The following is a 17,831-nucleotide window of genomic DNA, read 5'->3' on the forward strand; positions in this document are numbered from 1 at the left end:
GCCGACAGAACTCTGACGATTCTGTGAATCCTTTCTTAACCTACTATTCTTCGGTCTAACAACTCTTTCGCATAGGAAGCGTTTCTTCAGACTTTCTGTTTGTTATTCACAGAGAAGACAATCTGCTATTATTTTAAACACAGAGAAAATAATTGCAAAATGTGGAATTCTTGTTCCTAGATGGTGCAGGGTCGTTCCAAATTTTGCACCGACTTAAAGTTTCATCGGATCAAACCTTCCATCCTGCAAGACTGTTTTCTCGGTCACATCGCGAGACACTCCGCGTTACATTTGGTACGTTCTTCGAAAGGAAGAGCACGGTGACTTTTTCCCCTTTCGCTTACTCCGCCCACGAGGACAAGATAATAAATCACACGGTATCAAAAGGAAAAAAGACGAACGACATGCGCGAGGGGAAAGCCATAAACATTGTGGCAGTGCATCGGCACGTTGTATCAAACGTTGAGTCATTGGCGAAACGGGACGGGTCGTAAAACGAAAGAAAAAGAACGGAAGTGAAGCAGGTCCTTGGGACGTAAATCACAGGATGCGGTTAACGCAATAAGGAGGATATAATGATGACATATATCATCGTACTAATAGTAGGACCGCGATACGATCACGCTGGGCGATGGTCGCTAAGAAATGGCCAGAACTGCCCCCCAACCGTGTGCATGCGCCCGACCGTTTCGTACGCTTATAATCGGACGACTCGCCCGGATAATTACATTCGTTAAAATAACTCGGCCTGTCCCGGTGTAACTACGTCCGTTAGGCATCGCGGCACTTGAATTTTTCACCGCGTTCCATAATCGACCACCGTGCACCAACGTTAAACGTCCTCGATGAAAATTGTTTGACGAGAATTACTCGATTTGGATGGACAAAGTTTTCGTAATAAATTTAATCGGTGTTAATAAATTTAACTTTACGTATATTGCGAAACTTTAATTACTTCGCGGGCGACGCGTTTACGTATTTTGGCGCGAAGAATGTGACACGCGTCGTGTGTGGTAGAAAATATTTTAAGTTCGCCAAGGCTGACAGTGTCTGCGTTTAAAGAAAAGATACGATCGAATACCTCGAATAAGGTGTGAAAAATTACATTTTTATCGGTAAGGAGAATAAGGCCGACGGATTCAGTTTCGAGAGGATTTGCATACGCGAACCAGGGCCCCGCTAATTATCTATGAAGCATCTGAGCGCGGTTGCGTACATCCACGCTCGTTCGTTTTACGCTCGTCTCGAGCACGAGTACCATGGAAGAGGACGAACGGGTAATTAGCGACGCTCGAGCAAGGAACAGGCGCGTGCCAGGGTGACTTAATTACAAATTTCGAAATGTGAAGTTCGCCAGCCGTGAAGAAGAAAAAGATAATTAATTTGAGGAAAAAAGCAGCTGATCGGTCGGCACTCTGTTTAACGCGTCAACGTACCAAAGACTATACAGTAGAGAAATGTACAGATTCCAGGGACTCGGCGATACAAATCTACTTTTTCTAAAACAGATTTTCACAATTTCACGAGTGCGTGTACTAATGTATTTTACATTTACGAGCATGCTAATTTTCTCACAAACCTAATTGCACTTTCGTTTTGCTTTATATTCATGCTCTTTCACCCTTCCAATGGTATACTACGATAAACAACGGTTGCTGGAATAGGATTTTTGCGGGTTTTCGTTTTCCCAGTAGAACGGTGGAAAGATTTTTTCCGCCACGGCCCCCGAGTGAAAGTTTCAGCCAGGCTCCTATTTGCAGGCACGAAAGCGAGGGAGAGCAACCACGAAGCCGGCAGGTCGAGCGAGCCTCTCCTACGTATAATACTCGGCAAATCTTTGCGCCTGCACGTAACGCAAATCATGCGGCAGAAGTGTGGCACGTGTTGTCAGCGCGGCAACATATTGTAGGTAAGTATATATACGTGTAATGGAAGCTAGCCGCCTCGCGCGATTACATAACGAGGGGATTTCAGTTTAAATATGGAAGCTGTCAATCTTCCCCCTGGCTACACGCTGTAATTAATAATAATTGCCTGCTCTCTTTGCCGCTCCAGTTATTACCTCCGTTTTGACGGCTGATTAGCACCGCATATTCGTAAATGAAGCAACCGACAAATTAAAAAATCTCTCTCTCTCTCTCTATCTCTGTCTCTCCGATACCGCTGATTAAATTCGTGACTACCAGGAGAGAATTATTACAACGTGTCTTTGATATCTCTATAGAGATCGCTTGTTTTCTGGAACGATGTAATTTTTCGATCGTTGCTCATCTTCGTCTTTTTACAGACAGTGCAACGATTAAAGAAGATACATCGTAAAAGCGAACACCGATTAAATGCAGATCTCGCCCGAGCAAGAGCGATCGCGCCGGATCATGCAAGTAGAACACGGCACGTGTTGTCAGACTCGGTGTGTACGTGTTCGTACGTGTATTAAGCTGCACGAGTTTCCTTGGATTACACCAGCGGAACGTGCTCGAAATAAAAGTTAAAATCACGATCGGGTTCGTGTTAAATGCGAGCGGTTCGTAACTCGATCCATCGACACCGTCTCCCCGAGATTGCTCATCCTGGATCGGAGTCAGACATCGTTTGCTTCGTCTACAAAAACCCATTAATCTCTCTCTCTGGTGGACTAAAAAAAAAATAGTATTTCTTATTTTCCAGGTGAAACATTCTTGATTGGAAATTTAATCGCGAAACCTATCCAGATACATTCTGAATCTAAGAAACAGCTAATCGTTTATACACTTCGATCAAATCTTTTTAATTTTCGGTTACATAAATCACCGTGTTCGATATTCAACGAAGTTAAATATTTAAGAACTTTTCCTTAGTGGAATGACGAAATTGTGTACGGTCCAACTTGTTTCAGTAGTATAACCACGTATTATCGTGGACCACCCGTGACGAAGATTATTTAAAATATGTCCAAAAATCTGTTTATAAATGGCACGTACACGTGTACAAAGAACATAAACGTTCATGAACTGTTCGAACAAGTGCAGAATTAATCGCTTACAAAGTACCAACATTTTCTTGTCCAAGTATCGACATTATCCCTAAATGGAACGGAACGAAGGCGATCAGTGAAAATTTATTAGTCGCAAATAAGATCGCTTTACGATCGCAGGTGTTGCACGATGCGAGAACGAAAATAATTACAATGGTAATAATTGAATGGACCAGACGGACGATGTCATTTTGGCCTGGTCCATCGCCGCAGCCGCGCAACGAAAAATATTTTCCTCTTTACGACCTCCGGACACACGACCGATGCGATCTCATTTACCAGATTATGTACATACGTTTTGACGTATCGCGGACTTTTTCGTCGTTTAAATATCGCGAACCGTGCAACAAACCTGTCTTTCTACACGACTACGAAAGTGGACTATCAAAGTTTGAAGCTCGTTATAATTCGTCTTAACGACGTCTTAACTTTCGTTCGGAAAAAATTAAAAGCAACGATACGATCGCGACGATCGTACATAAAGATCGCTGGCGCCGTACCGTGGGATCGTGAATCATTTCGAATATTTAGTGGGTCTCGCGTATAATTACAATGTACTTTTCGTAATTTATTACTAATATAGGCTATTAACATCGCGGACAGGCCGACGAAAAGTTTCCTTAACCGGTTGGCGGCTCGAATTTTACGAGTTCATCGCGTGAGTTTTTCTCCGCCTTTTTCTGCTTTTGCTCTTTTTACGTTTCTTCCCTCTCTCTTTTTCCTCTACATTGTAATTACAGAGTAGGACAAAAAGGTGTTGGCGAGTTTTACCAGCAGGGCGGAACTTTTCGCGTTCGTGCCACGGGTTCCTATAAAACAATGCACACCCACCGCGGTGCGCGTTGGTGTAACAATGTCTTGGCGCCACAAAGGTACAATGATATATCTGTGAGTCGAGGTCGGTTACTTAAACTTCATTGAAACCGCGAACAACAATGACTTTCTCCCGCGAGTCGAAAGGAGGAAGTCAAACCCGACGCTGTTACAACTATTCGCCTTGCTCGTGACGCTTCTGTTCCATCGGCCAGGCCAATGAAAAAAAAAAAAAAGTCAATTATTTATTTCGCGCAGGCTAAACAGCGTGGATAGTGAAAGGACGAGATCGTCTCTCGAACGTTCCTTTTTCGTAGGGGATGGCTTTCGATCGATGAAATTACCAATCCAGTAAGAGAGCCAGCCATAAAAGCAACGTGAGTTCTTCGCGATGTCTCTCTTCCTCTCGTGTGCACCATTTATTAAGAATATTACAACGTTCTACCGACCGCAATGAAAACGGTTTAATGGCTTCATATAAGCTTTGATTTATACCGAATCTCGTACGTTTCCTTATTCTCCTCGTTCGTTTGTCGAACGAATACAAGCATAGTATTTTCTGATTCCACGTTACCTAAACTTGATACTGAAACTGGAAACTTTCTTATTTTACTCGCGATAGTACCGCATAAAAGTATCGAATACGTCGGTATGAAAACATCTATAGCCCAATTTCATTACGTAAGAATAAGAGCAACGTCGACTTTTTTCAGCTTGTTGAGCTCAGAGCAATTACAATTTTCTATTTCACTTATGCAGTAAAAAATAACGTTACTATCGTGGTAATATCTTAATCGGCTCGTACACTGTACGATCGATCAAACATCGATCGAGTTGTCACACGCTCGGGTGGTTTACCCTTCGAGTCAAACTCGAGGCATTGGCACGAGCCTACTCGCATTACGACACGCGGCCGGTAGGCTTGATAATTTATTATTACCGAAGAAATGGAAGCCGCCGATCTATTAGCACGTTCGACAATAACAGCACCGGCCGTAAGTAACCTAAGTGGTTAAGTAACGTCAATGCGGTTTACCAACCGCCTACGCCAGCTTCTTACAGGTACATATATGCCCCCATCGACGATGCGGTCGCTCGCATTCTCAACCGGTATCGATCGCGACGGCGCAAAGCCTGTCGAAGCTCGTGCATGGGACGAGTACCGAAGAGAACACGTTGGTTACGTGGATAGGCAAGAAAAACAAAGTCAACAAATACCCTTAGAATTGTCAAGTCGATCGACAAATTCTGTCACTTTCTTCTAAAATTATATTCTTCCTAATATCGTACGACTGTGTCTCGTCGTGCAAGCAATTTCGTCCAATACTTCCAGCCGTCGTATGTATCGTTTTCATCGCGTATACATGTATCGAATTTAAAGTATCAAGAATATTGTTTGAAACAGAGAAGAGATTATGGCCGTAGCGCACGGTTATTTTCGAATGCTTTACGAGCGTTCAACGTGGAAACAGGGACACCGGTATCCTGCTTCGTTTTATGGAAACAAGTTATCCTCCTTTAAAGCTCGCGACCCGGTTGCAGTCCGCTTCGATATAAAAGGCGAGCTCATCCGCGCAGGAAACTGCCCACTAATATCGCGGTATTATCGCTGCGGCCTCCTAATTGAATCACCGATTCATGACGAAGGCTGGATGTTTAAGAAGACTTAACGGATTATTCGTTTATGCGGATCGGTTCAGCAGGCACAAACGCGGCCGCTGCCTTCTGATCTACGCGCGGGACCAGTCAACGTCCGTATCCGAGCATTTACGTGATTGTCATACCACCTCTCCTCCCCTTTCAGAACCACTGAAACGCAGCCAAGCAACTAGGATGGAGTACACGACTCTGTACCTGATTCCGCTCGTCGTCGTCTCCCTCTCTTTCTTTCTTTCTGTAGCGAGAGGAAGATCTCGCAGAGAAAGACCCAAGAGACGAGCGCGAACTACGCTCTACTCTTGACGAGAAATTTTCTCAGCGTTGCCCGGACAAAACATAAAATCACCGACCGGAAGCGTAACTGTTTTTACGAACGATTACGACGCGCGCAAATGAAACTCCGCGATAGTTTATTGACGCGTAAATCGTTCATTTTTTCACTCTGTTCGCCGATCAGAGTTCCTACACGATTGGTGCGAACGCTCGGAAATTCTGCAGCGAAATTTACATTCGGTGAGATCGCTGGAACGTTTCTCGCTTCGCGGCGAACAGAACGCACGATTTCGAATGTAAAGCCGGTGAAGTCGCGAGACCGTTTCGCAACTGTCGAAGGATCGTAGACGTACGAAGAGACGAATGCCAGAGGAGCAGAAGGAGAGACGCAGGCGAGATGGAGAACCGCGGAACGGCTTTAAGAGCGGCGCCGTCCAGCCGCAAATGCGATTCGCCTCGCCGCGACAAACGTTTTGTCGCCGGTGATTGGCGTTTGAAAGAACAACCGCGTACAATGCAATTACCTTGGCCTTAACCGCTTCGACCGACCGATAGCATTCGATTCCTCCGCTGGATAAATACATACGTGTATATCGCGAGCTGGTCCGCGTAAGCGAGTAGCATTCGCGACAGTCGATGCACGATTATGGTTTTTGTCCCTTGAATCTCTCGAATACATGTGTACCGATATATTACTTGTTCGCACGATATCGTTACGATCATCGATTTTTAATATCCAGACTTTTCTTTCGAAGAGGTCAATTAATTTAAAGTTCAAACGTATCGCCGTAATGCAATAATCTGACGACGTATAACGCCATAACGCGTGACATACGATCGTCTACATAATTCTTTCGCAACTGCCAAAGCAACAAATATTTTCACCGCTAACTTTCAACCGACTTTCACAAGATATTTCCTACGAGATATTTCTTACCTACGATTTATTATATTTCCATCGTGCAATTTCTTCCAAAAAGATTCAATTACCGCCAACAAAAACCAACTTACCATACCGATTGAAAATAAAGAATCGAAAATCCTGCATAATTTCCTGTATCAGCGTGTTTTCTCCCGTCTCGTCGACACGTAACGAATCCTGATTTTTCTTCTATTCTCTAGGGAACCCCTAACGAACCATGAGATCGCATCTCGTTAAAGGGCCGTAGGTCAACCCCCATCCTTTCTCTTATCTGGCCTTTTGCTCGTATCGATTATTTCTTGTAACCTCGCATAAAAACACTTTGAAAGAACGCTCGCGGAATGTACTATATACTTTCGGAATGCTATATATACTATATACTTTCGAGTTAATTGTTCACAATTCGGTCGAGACATTCTTCCAAGTAATTTTTTTTCTTTTTTTTTTTTTTGGAATGCTGACGTGTAAAATCAGGGGCAGGGAAATTTAAAGGATGAACGGTGGATCACTTTTCGCAGAAGCACACACGCGCGTAATTTCTCTTTTTGAACAATACCGCGGATAAAGATACGTCTGGTGGCTTTTAAGGCACAATCTTTATACCCGCACCGCGAGGCCAAGGCGGATATGAGAGCGTGGGCGTTATTGCCTTTAATGCCGAATCCACGATCGTAAACGGGCATCCCCGAGTCACGAATCCATGTCGTTTATAGCCCCAAAGTGGCGGGTCGGCCCCTCGTAATCATTGGATACATTCAATTTTTCGTAACGCCGTACCGGCGATTATCGCGAATCTAATTAGCCCGATCAACAGTCCTTGTTGAACAATTACCGACCTTAGTCCGACCCTGGACCATCTGAAGATTATAAAAATCATCCGAACGAAATTCGTGTAATAACGATGATACTACGTTCGTACAAAGGGCTACCCGATTAAGATCCCTCGATCTGGATCGATAAGATACACCAGATTCACTGTTCAGATAAACTACTCGACGAATAACTGTTTTAAAGCCGACGACGATTTCTTTTCTTCGACCAGCCCCGTTATCATGCAACAGTTACTTAATTGCTTTACACTGGTCGTTACAGTGTATAACGATCATTTTTCACTTCGATTATTCTCCGCAAAAGAAGCAGGAAAATTGCTGTCTTGCGCCTCGGCTTCAATCGTTCCCTTTTGCTAAGAGTATGTATTTCACGTTAAGGTGTAATTTAGGTGTAATTTTTTAATTTTTCTTTTTTTCTTGGTGTCCTGGGTTTAGTGTCCTTCCCCTTTGTGCCATTGTTTATTGATATTTATTGTAGGTACCGGATACTACTTAGTAGCGGAACACCGTGATATTCATATCAATTAGTTCTCGAGAAAAATACCGGAAGTAACCGATCCTTCCATGAACCCTAGCGAGTAACGCTTTACCTGGAACAACACCTGGCTACCGGCAAGTGCCCCCAGTAGCTGCCACTCAACTCGATTATACTTTAATAAAGTACATAAGCATGTAATAGCGGCGTGACTCTTATTTATTTCCAAGTCTGATCAAGACAGGCGATATCCACTAATCGTTACAGATTCTCCGTCTGGTATTCAAGCAACGAACTTAATAATCCATTAATCTACGCGACTATCGTCATTCTACACAGCCATATGATGTTCTACGTTATCGTATTTACAATCTTCAAGACTAAAACAAATTAAACCACATTCGACTCACTGCAAAGATACTTTGACTGAAAAACGATTCGCAATAGGTTAATAATTTAAGTTATCTACCCTCTAATGGTAGTAATTCGCGACTAATACCACCGCCAACTTGCCAGCCAATGCTGTCTAGTCTGTCAGCAATTTTACGATCCTCTTCAAGATCGAACAATAAGACTGTACTCTCTATTGTGATCTAGCTCCGCTCGGCGAACTGGACAAAGGGGGGAAAGGACGGCTAGGAAGAATCGCAAAAAGTCGTAGAAAAGGCGCAGAGAGGAACATTTGCTTGAGATTTACGGGTTGGTTCGTAACGAAGGGGACTCATCAGCATCGGTAATGGCGACATTAAACCCATCGGCTCTTTTGTACTCGCTGGCAGCCTCGATCGGACTTCTAACTGGACGCGCGACGATTCCCAAGTCGGAGTGAACAGCAGCGAACGGTCAATCAATTTAATTACTCGTTCGAACGTGCCGGATACCAGAGTGGAACGTTTATCAGAATCAGAATGCCGTTCGACGAGCACCGAAAGAGCCATTTCTCGAGTAACTTGTCTACCCTAATAGCACTAACTCCGCTTCAAGTGGATAGGTTGAAAATTACGCGTAAAAAAGAGCCAACGACCGGTCTGAGTCGCGTTCCTTGCGCGAAACACGAAACGAAGAATCGTGATCGTTTGACGACAGAAGATGAAGCACGTTGGCAGCGATCATTTGTAACCACTGATGACGCCCGATCTCAAACAGATCCTTCCATCGTTTTCATCCTTTCGACATACCTAACTCGCAATTCTATGCGAGTAACGTCGACTTCGTAATCGTCGCGTGTTTTAATTCCACTGTGAACTTCAATTTGTAAAATCGACGACAAATCAAATTTCCTTTTGTCGATTATCAAAGCGTTATAGCCGACGTCGAGTAGCAAGTAGGTATCTGCGAGGAAATTCACTTTCGATTCTGATTTCTACTTTAATTTAGAACATTGAGAAATAGCGGTCGTTTTATCAAGTATTTAATATTCTAAATCAGACACCTGTAGCCGTGAAAGAGGTCGTAATAATGATGGAAATAAATATGCGTAACTAACGAACGAACGGATAAAAGTGGCAGGAAAGAACAGTTTTACACAAGCCTCGTAAAAGAGTTGAAAACCGCAATTAACGATAAAAATCATTAAACGGTCGTTAAGAGTCTTAAAAGTAAAGCTGTTTTACCAAATGTAACAAAACGAAAGGTCAGTTTTCACGTTTTACAGCATCCCTAACGTTCTATAATAAAACGTTTTAATTACTGTTACCGATGCATGACGAATCGAAACGAGCGAGATTTTCCAAGGAACTCCAAGACCTGTGGAAATTACCAGGATGCATTAATTGCGAAAGAAGACTCAAGGGTATGGGCGTAGTAGCAGTACAGAAACGATGTTGTTTTACGACTGGCTGAAAGCAAACGGGAATACTTATAATTTCATTGCTTATAATTTTATGACCGTTGCACAATGATACGCGAAGAAAATTCGCGATGTCTAGCGCGAATTGGCCTGTAATCACCTCATCAGTCGCATTCCCACAAGTCTCTGCTCACTTACTTAAAACGCCAAGTACCATCGGCTTCGTACCCGTAAAAAACAGGCAAAGATTACATGTATGCAAATTTCCTCGTGCTATGCGCGTAATCCTCTTAATCGCCATCGGACTAATTATGTAAGCGAACGCGAGGGTTTCTAAATATGACGAGAACACGATTGGAAAGTGAAAATTTCAGATGTGGGTAAAGCGTTTGAAGATAGGTAGACGTAACACACAGAAAGACGATAGTGTGTAAATAGACGTTAGGAAATCAGCAGAGGTTTAATAAAAAGGAGAAAAAAAATGCTTCAAAAAATGAAGTCTTTAAAGTGTCCAGGTCTTGCAACTCGCAATACTTAACGAGCCAATCGTAAATCAAAATATTCGCAGAACCTTTAATCCAATCTAAACGTCACGAATTTATAAATCGTTATTTATTGTAAAAAAAAAAAAAGAAAAAGAAAAAAGATAAAAATGGGAGAAGAAATACAAAATAAAGCTTTACGCGATCAGACCCATTTCCCCTTAAGATTTCTGATAGTACGTACGACCGGCACCGTATCTACAATTATAAAGGAATTAAAGACGGATTAGCGTTTCCACGAGATCATGAGCGAACACATTTCGCTTGACGCGCGAAACGACTGCGTAAACGAGCAACCGACCATCGGGGAATTAGAGGTGGACACACGCTAGCGAACCTACGTCACGATACCGATCCACAGATACGCTAAACGAGCTTATTACAACAGTCAATTGTAGCATTGTTCGCGCGCTTCTAACGACGTGCATTTGCATAACGCGTACGCTGCGTCCGCGTCCTCAACGTACACGCTCCCACCTCTTACGTAAGATTCACGACTTTTTTTCCTTTTCGTTGTTTCACGCCGTCGACGCTGCTGTAATTGCAAGGGGAAATCAGCAGCCGAGCGTCGGTTATTGATTTTCGATCGTATGGAAGAAGACGATATGTCCGGCCACGCCTTTAAAAAATGGTTAGCGCGTCAGACGGTATGCGAAACCAGATACCGGAATCATTGGAATCCATGGGTCGTTCCCTGATGTCTCCGTGTATAATTAAGCACACCGACGTCTGCCGTTTCATCCGCCTTTAAACACGCGTTCCGTTTAATGCGCGAACACTGGGGAATCACGAAGCACAATAATGTACGGCGAAGAATGTAATTGCATCGTGATTTAATGAGCGCCGCGGTGAGGTGGGGCGGCCGTAAACTACGTTTTAAGCACGTTGAAGGATTATCACGAAAGTGAGTCCGAGTCGGCTACGCCTGTATAAATTTGAGCATACTCGTTGGAATGCAGCAGCTTTTAAAATGACCGGTAGGACGCTTAAAAAAAAAAGGAATTTAATTGTTTTCGACAACGCATACGATCAAGAAGATGTCTGCGATGCCCGCCGCGATTTTCCATACGTCAAACTGCACTCGATGTTTCCTCTTTTGCGTGCTAACCGGTTTTAACAGACGTCGCGCAAATCCCAATAATCACGGTCCTGGTCACGACGCTAAACGCAAGGTAATTTAATTGTCGTTTATCTTAACTTATCGTTGAAAGTAACCGGTCATATGGTCTCTGCATACTTGCAACGAGGAAAAGTTCATCGATTCGGCGGAGAATCTCTCTGTTCGACAATTGCTAATCTCGTAGGAATTCTGTTTTTAACGTTATCAACGCTCTTTACACTTACGTCGTTCATCACTTGCGCAACAATGTCGATCACATTTCGGTGATGCAGGAGATACCGCGCAGCCAGCATCCCTTCGTAATTTCGGCGAACCGGTGAATCGGTAATAATGCAGCTCCGAAGAGCTACGTTCACCGATCGTTCCCGAGGCGGGCTTTGATGAACCGATATCGTCCTATTTCACGTTCGAGCGAGACCACGTAATAAATATTCAGAAGGCTTCCGCCGTGGATTGTCGCAGAATACCGACCACTGAGATGCGACGTTGTAACGCAGCCGAGTTTCATAAACAACGACTCCGTGTACCGGCAGGTTGGTTAGTTATGATCCTCGAGGAGGCCTGGTGGCTACGCCACGACGCGACGGCCAACAACGAAAGACGGATGGCATACGGCACTGAGGAAGAAGCGAGAGAAGGAGAAGAAGAACTCTCGAGTTGAAGGCGTAGTCGCGTCGCGCGCGACCTTTAAAATTTTCTTGCGGTCTACGAACGTGGCGTGTTTACACGCTTAGCCAACACCTGCGCGCTCCGTGATCACGTTACCGGTTCCGCGCGTACCGGTTTAAGATTTCTGCCGATACCTGTGCGATTCTCCGATTTTCTAGCGCTGCGCGACGCTTAGTTATTAGGTGGCCGATGCGTTATCCTGTTGCGTATCGGTTATCGAAAATAAAGAATTCGAGTCTCCGTACATTCAAATGTAAAATTACTATTGTTTCTACAAAACACCTGATCATCAGAGATATAATAAAAGCAAACGATCAATTTTGCGCGACGATTACAATTAGCCCACAAAGTTCGTACGAGCAATAGAATCTTCGATCGCGCGATCGAGCTCCTGTGACCTAGCATTAGCGAGACACGTCCTTTTAACGTCGAATCGCATGCTAGCGGCGCGGCGGGTCAAAGTAAAAACAAGCCGGCATGGGACCCTTTAACGAGCGAACACCAGGTAAGAAAATCACCATCGCGGCGTACGCCCAGTATGCCGACGTTAAACGCGTTATTATACGCTAAGGTTATATTTTGTTGGCGAGATGCGCGAAGAAAAAGGGTTTGTCGAGCACCGACTAGGGGATGAACGGCCTTTAATCAGGACCGCACGAGTTTACGACACTTCGGAACGTGCTGTTCGCCGCGCACGAACAAATGCAACTCGACGGATCGTGCAAGACGAGCAAAAGCAACAGCAGCAACGACGACAACAACCACGACAACAACCACGACGACGAAACGAAGTAGGAGAGCGAACGGCAGAGGTATACAGCAGCGCGTTAATTAAACGCGAGCGATTAGTTAGCGGCAGTTAATTATATAGATTAATATGCAAATGAATTCCCTCTCTCTTTCCTGCTGCCGGCGGGCTAGGTGAAGGTAGACACAAGGCGCAACGAAGCCCGGCTATCCTGATTACATTACGCTGCAGACTCTGCTTCGGCTTCCATCGCCTACTCGGTTTCCCTCTGTTATGCTACCACGCGATTCTTACCTAGAATCTAATGGAGCCACGCTCTCGAATAAGAGATACCGGTAATTAATCTCGGCTACTCCCTCGACCACGTCTCGAACGAAGAATGATCCCACTGAACCCTGGTTCTCCAGGTAGAAAATGTTTCGCCGAAATTTACAGTATCGTAGTACTATTCCATTGGATTATTTTTGTCATCTCTGCTGAGACACTTTCTCCACTTTTCATTTTCTTCAACGAGATATTAAACTGCAATTAAACGTTTTCTATCCTCTGTCCTTGAATCTATAGCCTCTATAAACGCTTTTCTGGAAATAAAAGCTATTCCTATGCCAACTTCCGCACGTACATTTTCTTTCCAAATTAGGCAAATTACCACGAGGTTATCGATCGCGTACAAATCTCGCATTGACTTTTCCATTGGATTTCGGACTATAAAGGAACAAGAAAATTCCTAGTGCTACTAGGTTCTTAGCTAGTTCGGAAGAATTATAGGAAAATGTGCGAGTTTTAGACGGGTCACCTAATTTAGACCGTGTGACCGAATGTCGTAGTTCATGCGCATTATCGAGTGCACGAATTAGAATGGGAAATTGACAAATCGGAGTGCTGTTTACCGTAAATTGGTCGAACGTGATCGCGTCAGGCCCATTAATTATCGCTAATGAAAAGCAATTAGAACTCCTCAATACGTGGCAAAACGGGTCCATTAACTGTTGCAAGAGTTCTCCTAGTTCGAGCGTCGCGCAAAAACGTGCCGCTGCATTAATCGAACGGCAGAAAAGCGCGGAAAACCAGATTTCACGTGTCTATGGTCTCCTCCTTATATGCGCGCAATTATCATTCGAGAAAGCTCGGAGCATCGATAAAAGATAACCACCGTAGCGAATCTGTTGGTTTCCATATTTATCTACTCGTAATATGATAATCAAGCATTTATCGCTACTTATATAAAATGATAATATTGCGAGTATATCGTGTGACGATCGCGCAGTTTTCCTTTGCACCCTAATTTCAAGTACACAAGTATTTTACGTATTAACGTAAAGTTTTCGTCCCTCCAGTGATCACGACTACTGCTTTCGATATTTTCTTTTAAAAGAAGATCTAATTAATTACAAGCGTTACATAAACGAGTATCCCTGTCTCAAGTAGCAAAGCTCTACGAACTTGGCAGCTACCGTCTAGCAAAACTTTCTAAATAAACATCCATATCCTTATCCGCGCGAGATACAACGAAATTCGATGTAAAGCAAAATACACGAAAACGATTGGTTGTGGACAGAAACGATGGGCTGTCGCGTATTCGTCAACGCTGAATATCTCGGTCTATTATACCACGGGTAGACGATAAAACGGCAGGTGAGAAGGCGAAAGAACGAATCTAAAGCTTGACGACAGGTAGACACGTCGGTGTCCGATCTTATAAACTGAAAGCCCTGGGAAGATGGGCCTAGCGCCTTCGTATGCCTCATGTAACTAACATTAGATGCATAATGCATGGCTAGGTGGCCGAGCTAGGTGTCGCAGCGACAAAACTCTACGACTATCGACGTCCCTCGGGTTGCATCGTGCCAACAACATCGACATTTCTCCAGCGTCGCTCCTCTTCGGATCCACCAATATACGACGATGTTGTTTCAAAATACGATTGCGCGCAAGTGTCTGACTCTCTGGCGTGTTTTAGGCGCACGCTATACGCGAAGAATACAGGTAGAACCATAGGAAATTTTTACTAAAATTCGGGCAATTTGTAGTTAAAGTACGGAATAAGGAGTAGTTAAAGAGGCGACGATAGGAAAGTAGAACGAAATAGAAAGAGGAGAATTAGAAACGACGAAAGAATGAGAACAGAATGAGGAAGATGTTAAGACGATATGGAAATGTGAACGACGCCGAGAGATTTGAATAAACTTCCCGATCAGATTCGAATAAATTAGACAAAGTGGTTGAATGTACGGTGAAACTTCTTTAGATAGAGGGTACACGTAACCAGTGGCTGCCAACAGGTCCGCGGACAACTAGTAGGAGCAGTACCCCCGTTGCCGATAAGCTTTTTCACGAGACATAAAACAGTGTGTACCTAGTAGCCGGATCGTCCACGTGAGATCTTGGTCGATACAGCGTTGTAAAACCATTGTAATGGTAATATGCGGCGCGCGCAACCACCGATACACATCAACGGCATAGCCACGACCGTTTTGCACCGCAAAAGTGTCCCTGGTGCAGCGAAATCGTCGCGTGTTGCGACAAGAGCGACAGCCTTTTCATCCTTCGTGCTGGCCGATCGATCCCCAAGACAAAAAGAGAAATCACGGTGCATAAAACGGGCGACGTGGGACGTTTTGTTAAAGTTGCCCGGTGCGACGCACAGCTCGAAACGATTTTCCGTCTGAGCGGTGTCGGCGTAACACCGAAGCGTTGTACAGAAATACAAACGGGGCATAAATCACTCGTTGCCGCGACGCAATCATATTTCAACCGAGAAACGGTTAGCACATTGCTAACAAGCACGTAGCGTTACCGGCAATTACAATCGTGCACGCAGCAACGCAGCGACGCAGTGCGTGCAACCACGATGGCGGAAGATGGTTGGTGACCGCGGGCCACGGATCGCGGTTCGTGTTCTACCATGCTGACCGGGTGATTCTAAATCGATTTGTCAGAACGTCCGACGCGAGGCTCCGCGAGACGACGTTAAGGACATAAGTCCGCTGTGGCAACAATCGCGAACGGACCGGAAGAGCGGTGAAACGCAGCGCACCGGCGCGTTGTACGCGGTGTACAACAGACAACAACCGGCAACGAGCAACCGCTTCGCGAGTTCGAGGGACGCTTTCCACGGCTACGGACGGCTAACAACCGCGCTGCCCATTGTGGAAGAGTCCAACCGACTGACTTTTACAAAGTGGACGCATAACAAATGCCCGGCGCGCATACATTAGCCCGCATTAATACCTGCTTGGATTTATTAATGCCCATATTATATTCATGCGTTGCTACGAGTTACGGCGCGATGCATTGCACCGGGGCATGCGCCAAGCCCGATGATATATTCAGCGTCGCGCTCACTCCATTGTTCGAACTCCCGCCACGAGGCTTCCTTCTCTCGAGCCGTGATATCCGCGGCTATCTCTCTCCTTCTAGCCCTTTCATTTTTTCGCACGAACCCTTTCAACTCGTTCGAGACATACGTACGAACCGTACGAGCTCGTTGTACCAGGCGATCGCAATAAGTCTACCGCTGACTACCGTTTGGCTTTTAATACGAGACCGCCGGTTGCGGTCGTGTCGTGAAATTATACTATCCGCGGGACGAGACTGTGGGATAGGTGTTGAGATAAGACGCTGGTAGAACAGACGCTCCAAGTAGAACGATGACAACGCCAGGTCGGACCGTCTGTTTGTGTCCAAGTCTGTACGTGTTTCGACGAGCGATAATTTTTCCCGTTTTCTATTCCACGTACCTTTTTATGGTCATTCGAGCTAGAGAACGTTTCTACGATCTGGAGATACAGATAAATCGAAGGAGACAAGATCGCGTTAACTAAATTTTTTGGCTGTCTCAACTTTTTGAGACGCATAAACCGGAAGACTTTCTCGACCATCTCGGTTAAAACATATTGGGAGCATGGTTCGACAGACTCTGTAAGTGGTGAGCAAGAAAGCAAGAAAAAAGGATTTGACACGGCACTTTCACGCGATTCTCTTGCCTCTCGCCGACAAAAGAGCCTTTTTCAAGGCGGAACGAACGACGACTATGTGCCAGAAAGTTGTATCCATTCGATGGTCTTTGACAGTTGCTTTTTACTCCTCGTGAATTTCTTTTTACTTCGTTCCGTCTATATTCCGTATTGACAAGGATTATGTAACGAGAAATTTCAGCTTTACGATGTCTAACACGGACGTGGGAATTAATTGGAATTCTAACTATTTGTTTGTTAGCAGTACAGGCTATGTAAGGATACTGAAACAGGCTTTTTAAACTTCGCTAAATTACGTCAAATTACGTCAAATTATACAGGCTTTTTTGCCACTATTTTATCCAGTCAATTACCATCTACAAATTACTCTCAAGCATGATTAATCGAATAAAATTCCCCGACGTGTAATCCAAAATTACACGATAAGCTGGCCGTTCTAGCTGGGCAACCGATCCAAGTATCAGCGTCTCGTGGAGAGCAGCAGCCTGAAGCGTGTACGTTTCTCCTTTGCATTTCCTCGTACAAGCGGCGGCCTTGTTAGCCGTAGTCAATAGGTCCACCCAGACACGGTGCGCCGATGCACCGTGGGATCCACGATATATAAGGCCAGAACCGCGAACTTGCACTTTAGCGTGCGACGTCTTCTCTCACGGCGATAACAAACGCGGCACGTCGTTGTTACGCTTGTGTGGGACGACCATGCGCCACTGTACAACGACGAGTTGCACGACGTGCGAGCGCCAACCTCCAACAAATATAAATGCACTTACTCCGCGATGAGGACAGAGTCGAGCTTTAGGTGGCAATTCAATGGGGCGTCTGCGCCTGTAACGCCACACAAGCGGCAGAAACGAACGTGCACGAAACGAAGGTGGGGAAAACGCGTACACGGATCAATAAGAACGCTCGAACGTCGCGGAAGAGATACACACGGCGAACAAACTGATGCATGGATCCGACCAACGGGTTAGACACCGGCGACATGGCAGTTTCGCTGGCCA

The 17,831-nt window shown here is 44.8% G+C and overlaps 1 protein-coding gene across 3 annotated transcripts in view; it reads right to left on the reverse strand.

The window, feature by feature from the left end:
- LOC132916107 (Krueppel-like factor 6) overlaps nt 1-17,831 on the reverse strand; it is a 256,545-nt gene that overhangs the window by 207,215 nt on the left and 31,499 nt on the right. The window contains exon 1 of one of the 3 annotated variants that reach the window (XM_060975903.1): nt 11,661-11,822. The exons of the other annotated variants lie outside the window; for them this stretch is intronic. Coding sequence (XP_060831886.1) covers nt 11,661-11,729 — 69 coding nt within the window. The 5' untranslated portion in view covers nt 11,730-11,822. Of the gene's footprint in view, nt 1-11,660; nt 11,823-17,831 lie in introns of those variants that run through there. 3 annotated transcript variants of the gene reach the window in all.

This window comes from Bombus pascuorum, chromosome 1 (assembly GCF_905332965.1).
Source record: "Bombus pascuorum chromosome 1, iyBomPasc1.1, whole genome shotgun sequence".
Classification (NCBI taxonomy): domain Eukaryota; kingdom Metazoa; phylum Arthropoda; class Insecta; order Hymenoptera; family Apidae; genus Bombus; species Bombus pascuorum.